This window comes from Nicotiana sylvestris, chromosome 3 (assembly GCF_000393655.2).
Source record: "Nicotiana sylvestris chromosome 3, ASM39365v2, whole genome shotgun sequence".
NCBI lineage: Eukaryota > Viridiplantae > Streptophyta > Magnoliopsida > Solanales > Solanaceae > Nicotiana > Nicotiana sylvestris.
In genome coordinates, this window is record NC_091059.1 from 39,518,447 (window position 1) to 39,528,026 (window position 9,580).

Genomic DNA, 9,580 nt, shown 5'->3' on the forward strand with positions numbered 1-9,580 from the left:
ACTTATAAGCAGGAGGCTACAGGGCATTTAGGTCTGTCACTCTTTCTTCTTACTCTAGATCGTGCAGTAGAGCTCAGTTGTAAGAATTCAAACTCCTAAATTCGACTTTAGTCGTAATACAATGATACCTACATCCACAACGACAGTTGGTAAGAGATTGCATGTGGATGTGGAAGAGTTGAGTCAGAGGAACTCGATTTCACATCATGCTTATGATGAGTAAATGTGAGGTCTTCAATAGATCATGTGTGTACTAAGATGTGTATGCTTCTTAATAAGGAGCCTTAAGGCACGGATATCTATTCACGAATATGGTGAAAATCTATGAGGAATTCAGAAGCTAGATACAAGTTTTAACAAGTAAAAGAAGTAAGGTGAAGAGGGGTACGAGGCACCCAGATAATGAAGATTATCAATATTTTCAAATCAGGCAGAGAAATATAAGCATTTTGGTACCTTCATCAATGACAGAGGTAAGTACAATTGGCCACACCCATCTCAGTTATGTTCTATGGGAGCTAACAGATATTATTTAAGAGAAAGATGGGATATCAGGATCCAGTTGGAGTTAGAGTAACCCAAAAATTGTGGATAGGTTGTTATCATTAACTAACGTTTCCGAAAGATGGTGCAAATGTGGTAATAGATCTCCTTCTAAGACACCCAGATGGTGAACTCTAGAGTAGTACAATCAGATACGAATACTGGAATATTCAGAAATTTCAGAAGATAGGCAGTGGGATCCTAGAAGGGACAAATATTTACCTTAGTATGACTCTAGCCCCGAGTAAAAAAAAGAATGTTAGGCATTCCCAAGAGCCAGTGAGATGAAGCTAGGGGAGCTTATAGGGAAAGAACTTTTTGTTGAAGCTTTCAGAATAAAGTGATAGACAAAAAAAAATATTATCCGGAGAATAAGAAGAAAATAAATAAAGCATCATGAGTAAGATGTGATATATGGGTGATAACAGTACATCAAAATATGACACGATGACAGAGTCTATAGTCAAGTGAAGGAAAATATAAGAGGTGACAAGCCTTAAGACAATAAAAGAGTATAAGCCATAAAGTCATATTCTTATTTTGAGAAATGAGATGGTGACTTCAACGTGATTACCAGGAGGTAAGGTTAGACCCCAGAGTAATAAAAATCAGTATGGGCTGGTGAACAAGATAAAACCGAACATGAATTAGGGACCAGAGGATTTGATAATGGTCGACATCGTGAGAATTTCAAAGATCGTGCTCCAACAATAATAGAATAAACAACAGACGAATAACCTTTAAAGGTTATTTAGGAAGTCGCTTACCTAAAGCAAGCACTCTGAGCAGAGTTAATCTTAAGGGACTAAGTGTGCCAGTTACCGTAGGTGTCACCTTCGTGCGTAAGAAATTTAGTTATCCCTGGTACAGAAGGTTACCATAAGGTGATTAAGGTTCATTGATAATGTTAAAAGACGCCGAATATGAAAAGGTAAAACAATTATAGGTAGATCATCGTAGTACTAAATCTTAGTACTCCCCTAAAGGGGGAATATGGTGTGATATGATATTAAGTCGGAGTTAAGCGGTTCAGTTAACTATGGAATGGTAAAGAAAGAATGTGGTAAAAAGGATAAAGGGATGATGTTGCATTTATTCAGTTCCTGCAGATATGTTGCGACTCCAGAACCTTATACAAGCACGACACAGGAGAGAGGCAGTAAAAGTTTCCGGCCAGGATATTATTGATAAATAAGTGTGAATGGACACTTGATACATCAGGAGCTAGTGGCAAGAGATAAGTTAAGACAAAGGATATATCCCAAGAGGGATTATGCAGAATATATATATATATATATATATATATATATATATATATATATATATATATATATATATATATATATATATATATATGAGAATGGACCAACAAGTAATTAGTAGTTGATTCAGGAAGAGCCCAGTTATGGCTATACAAGAGGTCACAGATAAATCAATAGATCATGCAAGATAAATGTAGTGAATCACAGCATAGTGAATTCAATCTCGTAGATACGAGATCACAATCATTTGAAAAAAATTTCAGATAGGAGTTGAGGCAGTTAAAGGTACTATTTTTAAGGTTTATGAAAATAAAAGAGAGTACCACTAAGGAGACAATAAAAATTTGATCTTAGAAGTAACCCTACGAGCACAAAGGCATAAATTTATGTAACTAAGGATTATTATAGGCAAGTAAGAATAACGAAAATTACCTTCGGGTGTACGATATATCAAGCTCGCAACTTTACAAGAGCCAGAAGGTCTCCCTTAAGTACTACAATGAAAGACTAGCTGAGGAAATAAGGAAGAAGGTTTCCACCTAAGCATAGTGAGCTAAAGAGTAAATGATCCTGTAACAACAGTCTCACTACAATATTGTATACACTCCATAAGAAAGTGGCACCTATCATGGCTAATGAATGGTAAAAAAAAGCCATCAAAGGTGATGTTTGAGATCATATGAGGTACAGGAAATTATAGTATTCGTGGGCAAAAAGACAAGCCAAGTATTCATGCAACAAGTGATAGAACGACCAGCAAAAGTAATTGCTTACATTTAAGGACAACTGAGAAGGCACGAAAGGAAATTTATGGTGCTAGCAAGTTAAAGGAAGGTTGCGAGTAGTATAAATAGATCGGTGTAGGTCCTAAGGTAAAGTATTGTAGAGCAACAAGGTTTTAGGTAGATAGGAGTAAGGATATGAAAAGGTGAGTGAGAAGGTGACGAGAATATGTATGTCCTCGGGATTAAACCCATCAAAACAAGGGAGCTGATGATTTCCATATGTAATAAAAAGCTCGGTACAGCATGAATGAACACAGAGGAGTCTGAGACTAGGTGCATTTAGAAGAGGTGGAATGCTGCTCTAGCAGTAGAATAAGGGTGTAATTGTGATAGATAAGAGGATTATGCTTAGGCCTTTGATTGAGTAATAATTTAACGAGAAAGGGATTTCATTAATTGCACGGGATTAGAATACCCCCATAAGATGAATCGCGTTGGGATGAAATGAAATACGGTTATTGAAGTATAGTATTATCCCTAGGTGGATCAGGAAAATCACTTCATATGTTCCCCGATAAGATGTGAGCCCTAGTGAGAGTGTATTATGTAAGAGGTTGAAAGTTATGAGTGATAGATTATAGATCAACATTAAGGTGAATAAACAATAGATGGGTACAAGTTCCAAAGTACGAGATGAGATTTGTTTGTTATTCTTAGATGAATAATAATGAGGAAGCACTAAAGGACTTAGATTTATACATATAGGATAAGCAGCGAGAGAGTAACCTGGAGCTGGGTAGCAAACCTCGGTAATAATAAAGTGAGGCTTAGAGAATGGCTAAAAGATGGAGGAAAAAGAGAATACGACTCGCTAGGCGCTCATACAAGGACACAGTCATACATACTGCATGACATAAGGTAGCAAATGTTACGATGTTGGAAGAATTCCGACCACATGTCATGGCGTGACAAAGAGGCCTAAAAGGGAGGAATGCCCAAGCATTTAGATTTATTCACAAAATAGTGGATTAGATGGAAAGATGAGCATTAAAGTATTCGTAAGAGCTATAGTTTATGAAACTGATAAGTGCATCAATCAACATTCGAGGACGAATGTTCCAAAGGGGGGAATGATGTTACACCCCAAGTTTTCATACGTGAGAGTACGTCGTAAGTCATTGATGTAAGATCGGAAATGAGATTATATTTGGAAGAAAATAAAGTAAGTTAATCATGTTATCTTGGATTTTACAAATATTTAAGATCATGAATAACGAGTACCAAGAGGGTTGGAAATCTTAGAAGCTAAACCAATTGAAGAAAATAAGTTTCGTCAAAAGTCGACAAGTTTGGAATGTTATAATATGTACTTTGGGGTAAGACTAGGGTTCTTAACATGATAAAGAGGTTATTCTATGAGTTATTTTAGTCTTATGATAATCATTTTCTACATTTTGAAGGCAAGCAAGTTGTGGAACAAGAGTTGGCAAAGGTCATTACAAGTTACATTCATAAATTTGCTGAAATCTTGGTCAAATGTATCTGAGAATTTCTCCAAATATACTTGGAATCCTGGGGTTTTCTACATACCAAATTGAAGATCTACGAGTCTAGTTTCTAACGCATTAAACCGTTTGTCAATACAACATCGGAGTAGAGAGATATTCGTGTTTTCGCGAGACCGCGCAAGCAGCTCCCAACGGGACCCACTTAGGCGGTGGTTGACCTACTTCAATTTATAAACGATTTGGACGCCTATTTTTGCTCATTTTTCAACTAAAATTCGTCTCCAAACTTCTCCTAACCCTCCTAAACATATACCACAAGGGTTTGAAGTGATTCCAAAGTGATTACACCATATTTCAACATCAAAACTTAGTTCTAGTGAAGAACAACACCTCTTTGAGGTTGTGTTGTCATTGAGGATTGTTGTGGGCTGTATTTGGATGAAATTACAAGTTGTTGCTGCTGTATAAGGTGAGTATAACATCCTACTAATTGTGCTTAATCTTTCTTATATGTTGGTTAAGTTGTTAGGATGATAAACTACAAGATAATACTTGGATTAGCTTAAGTCACTTCTATGGTGTTGTATTGCTATTGAGGGTTGTTGTAAACTGAATATAACTTGGATTTTGACTTGAAGTTACTGTATAAGGTATGTATATTGTTATCTTGCTTGTTCCTAAGGTTATCTTGATGTTGATTAAGTTAAATGGATGGGCTAGACATGAACTAGTGAATAAAGTTGCTAATTGAGGATAGTTGAAGTTGTGGATTATTTTCGTTGTTATAAATATATGGTTTAAGGCTGGAATCATTGATTAATGACTTCATTATCATGTTAATGATACTTTTATGTTGAAGTAAGAAGTCTATAAGGATTGATAAGGGGTATACGGATTCCAATCGGAGCTTGCCGCTCGTCGTAATGTAGTTGTGACTTGTTGTTGTTATATGGTGTCTTGATATTGATAATTATGTATTGATGGATTGCTCTGGTCATTGTTGTTTGTATATGGTATTGGAGGAGGCCCTTGTTACAAGGGAGATGCTGCCAAAATTTACGTAAACGAGCTACTAGCTTAAGTTATAGACTTAGCCTTTGCTCAGCACTGATTTTGAATCTCCTTATACTATGATAGATTGAGTTGACTTGTTTGAAGAGTTGCTTGGAAGTGATTAAGGACTCAACGGGTTTAAGGTATGTTAAGGCACTTTCTTCTTTCTTTTGGCATGATCTAAAGTGAAATGAATACGCTACTTCATAACGGATCTACTCCTAGCAACTAAGGTTGTCCATGTTGTTCTTTCCTTATAAAATTATTCTAAGCAAGTGTGTATGATCCTTGAATCCTACTAAGGTTCATATTGAGGGTATGGATATCAATAGTGCTCTTAAGTCACTCCAAAAGGTTTAGAAGGTGATTCCATGAGTCTAGCATGCATTATATATAATATCTATTTTACTCTACCGAGCTGCTCTATAGTCCGCCGGGTACGGCACCTATTGTGCAACCACTAATCAGTTGGGTTTACCGAGCTCCACGTGGCCGGCTATGATTCTACCGAACCTTATGATGGTCGAGTACGCTTTTACCGAGTCCTCTTTGAGGCCGGGTACGATATGATGATGATGATGCCCACAAAGGTGAATGTTTTAAAATGTTTATGTATATATATGTATTATGCATTTCATATCATAGCCCCTAGAGGCACTCAGATGTTACAGGTTGTATCTCCTCTATCTCTCTCTTTACATTACTGTTCTTATGTATGCTTTCCTGCCTAACATACTAGGTACTTTATTTGTACTGACATCCCTTTTGCCTGGGGATGCTGCATTTCATGCCCGCAGGTCCCGATTGATAGGTTGACAGTCCTCCTAGTAGGCTATCAGCTCAGCGAAGGTGTTGGTGCACTCTACTTGCTCCGGAGTTGCCTATTTAGTTAGTATGCTTTGGATATGTATTGATTGGAATGGCGGGACCTTGTCCCGACCTTTATGATTTGATGTACTCTTAGAGGCTTGTAGACAGATGTCAGGTGTATGGATAATTGTATGGCCTTGTCGGCCTATGTTTCGAGTTTACTAATGGTCATGTCGGCCTTATAGGCTCGTATGTCACATATATTAGTTTGTATATCATGTTGGGTCTTCATATGTTGAGTATTCCCTTATGTTTTCTTGTTATCTCATTACGGGTTTTCTGGCTCATTTACTCATGATAACATGATAAGAAAGATATGTTACGTTGGTACTCGGTTGAGTAAGGCACCGGGTGCCCGTCACGGCCCTTCGGTTTGGGTCGTGACAACCCAGGCCCTCTGTTTCAACTTTCTAGCTCTTTTCACGTCCGCAACTGTGGGCTTGAACCCCAAACCAAATGTATCCAAGTTTTGGGGAGAGACATCGGCTGTACGATACCTTGCAGAGATGCACCCAAACCATTGCCCAGTATAAAACCATTTTTCAACATTTCAATGGCTACCATGACTGATGCAGCAGCTACCCTCGGCGTTGGAACGCATTTCCCTTCTGGAATTTTCTCTACCGACACCGTGTCAAAAACCTAATAAACCCATGGCCCTTTGTCGTCTTCAGACTCTATGAATGGAACAATGGCATCGCTGGGAACATACAAATTATCTTCGCCGTGCACAAAAATTTCCTGTCTATCCCATTCAAACTTGACCATTTGATGCAGAGTAGACGGGACTACTTTGGCAGTATGAATCCAGGGACGACCCAATAGCAGATTGTAAGAAACAGCCACTTGGAGTACCTGGAACTCTATGGTAAATTCAACTGGCCCTATTGTAAGCACTATGTCCCCGACTGAATCTTTCCCTCCACCGTCGAATCCCCGAACGCAGATATTGTTCTTGTGAATTCTTTCATCATCCGCCTTCAATTTATTCAGAGTGGAGAGAGGGCAAATGTTCGCACTAGAAACATTGTCGACCAGTACCCGGGTAACCATGGAATCTTTGCATTTCACCGCGAGATAGAGGGCTCTATTATGCTCAGTACCCTCCACAGGCAACTCATCATCAGAAAAAGTGACTCTATTTACCTCAAATATCTTGTTAGCTATCTTTTCCAAGTAGTTTACTGAGATTTTGTCAGGAACATGGGCCTTATTCAGGATCTTCATCAAAGCCCGCCGGTGCTCATCTGAATGGATCAATAATAACAATAGTGAAATCTGAGCCGGTGTCTTCCTCAACTTCTCCACAATGGAATAGTCCTGCACTTTCATCTTTCTCAATAATTCTTCTGCTTCTTCCTCGGTCACAGCTTTCTTCACTAGCACCAGGTTGTCTTTGGAGATCCTAGCTTTTCTCAACTCTTCAGGGGCAAAGCATCTCCCCGATCGAGTCAGACCATGGGTCTCACAAACTTCTTCTTTAACCTCTTTCCCCTTGTAAGTCACTGTCACCCATTCATAATTCCACGGGACCGCCTTGCTGTTGACTATCGGTAATTGAGTTACCGGCTTGATAATGACAGGATCTGTGCGAGCACCCTCCACAATTACAACAGGCTTGTTCGCCACTCCTGGCACAACCACTTTTGCTCTTTCTTGTTTTACTGCTACATTACTTGGGGTCTCCTTCTTGACCACCGCAGATGGTTCGCTATTTGCCCTGCTCAACCTGATCACTAATTTCTCACTTGTCGACTTTTCAACCGGCTTGGCTTCACTGGACCGAATCATCATGACGGTCTGCGAAGGCTTCTTGGGCTCCCCTCCTCTATGCACTATCTCGATCATGTTTGTCTCAAGATGGGCCGGCAACGGATTCTAGTTGATATTGGGTGCCTACGGAGCTTGGACCTCAATCCGATTAGTATCAATAAGCTCTTGAATAGTTGTTTTAAATTACCAGCACTTCTCTGTGTCATGCCTCGGAGCACCAGAACAATATTTGCAACTCACAGAGTGATCAAGATTCCTCGGGGGAGGATTTGGCAGTTTTGGCTCGATCGGACTCAGCATACCCAATTGTCGCAAACTGTGGAACAAATTGGTATAATATTCTCCCAATGGAGTGAAGGTTTTCTTCTTTTGCAACCTCTCGTTCTTAAATTCTTGGTTGGGCCAGAAACCTGATCCAAGAGAGTTTCGGTAGGCTCTTGGGGGTGGATAGGCATTTTGTGGAGCTGGGTACGTATTTTGTGGGACTGGTGCACGCCATTGTGCGTGGGCCAGAGGTTGGTTGTATGTTTGGGCATGATGAACAGAAAAATGGGGGTCTGGTGATGGGTAGTAGTGTTGTGGTGGGCTATATAGGGTATGAGTGTAGGTTTGGTGGTGGGGTCGAGGCTGGTTATAGTAATGTGATGGGCCCCTGGGTCCGAACCAAGCTCCTGAATTGATCGTTGCTACATCCTCTTTCTTCTTCTTTCAAATTACTCCCCTAGTTCCGCTTTGAATGGCCTAGGTGGTTGCCTTAATAGCCGAATAACTCATGATTTTGTTTGTCTTGAGCCCTTCTTCTACCATACCGCCCATCTTTACCACTTCATTGAAGGACTTACCTATAGCTGATACCAGATGACCGTAATACGTAGGTTCTAAGGCTTGCAGAAAATAATCCACCATTTCACTTTCTTTCATTTGAGGGTCAACCCTTGCTTCCTGTTCTCTCCACCTAAAACCATACTCCCTGAAACTCTCATTGTGCTTTTTCTCAAGTTTTGTCAAAGACAGACGATCCGGAATAATCTCGAGATTGTACTGGAAGTGGCAAGCAAATGCCTGGGCTAGATCATCCCATGTGTACCATCTTCCGTGATCCTGCCGAGTATACCATTCCAGTGCTGATCCACTCAGACTTTGACTGAAATATGCCATTAGAAGCTCGTCTTTCCCGCCAGCTCCCCTCATTTTGCTACAAAAACCTCTCAAATGTGCCACTGGATCACCGTGCCCATCATACAAATCAAACTTGGACATCTTAAACCCTGCAGTCAATTGCACATCTGGAAACAGACATAGGTCTTTGTAGGCTACACTTACTTGACCTCCCAACCCTCACATGTCTCTGAATGACTGTTCCAGGTTTTTAACTTTCCTGAACATCTCCTCCTATTCGGGATTTTTTAGACGGTTTTTCGGTTTCCGCAGGGAGGTCAAAATGAGAAGTGTAGGAATAGGGTTCGGGAACCTTGAAAGTGGGCTCCGGGAGGTAATACGGGTTGTCGTGAGTCTAGAACATAGGCTCACTGGAGGATCGGTGTAATGCAGCAGGTAGGGGTGCCGCAAAAACAAGAGTGACTAGTAGAGGAGGGTACGGGACTTGTTTGGGTGGTGGAGCTTGTGATGTATGGGAAATGGTGTCGTGGCATTGTTGGTAGAGGGGAAAGACCGGAGATGAGTTCACAGTGGGAGGTTCCGGGGTCTGAGCCAATTGCAGGATAAAAGCAGGGTTGGCGGGGTAAACTGGCGGTGGGTGCCCTTTTGCCCATGCTAGGTACATTTCAGCCATCTGCTGCTTCAGCTTATACAACTCATCTTTCAGATTAACCTCCGATTCTTCCAC

At 40.3% G+C, this 9,580-nt stretch overlaps 1 protein-coding gene across 1 annotated transcript; it reads right to left on the bottom strand.

The window, feature by feature from the left end:
* Positions 1–6,603: 6,603 nt before the first annotated feature.
* On the bottom strand, positions 6,604–7,014 carry LOC138887265 (uncharacterized). Its single transcript, XM_070168991.1, has one exon. The coding sequence runs from the start codon at positions 7,012–7,014 to the stop codon at positions 6,604–6,606; it is 411 nt and encodes a 136-aa protein (XP_070025092.1).
* Between the last annotated feature and the right edge of the window lie 2,566 nt (positions 7,015–9,580).

Bases quoted from the DNA above. Each gene is read 5' to 3' on its own strand.
- LOC138887265 (XM_070168991.1), bottom strand. From the start codon at position 7,014: ATGGTTACCCGGGTACTGGTCGACAATGTTTCTAGTGCGAACATTTGC.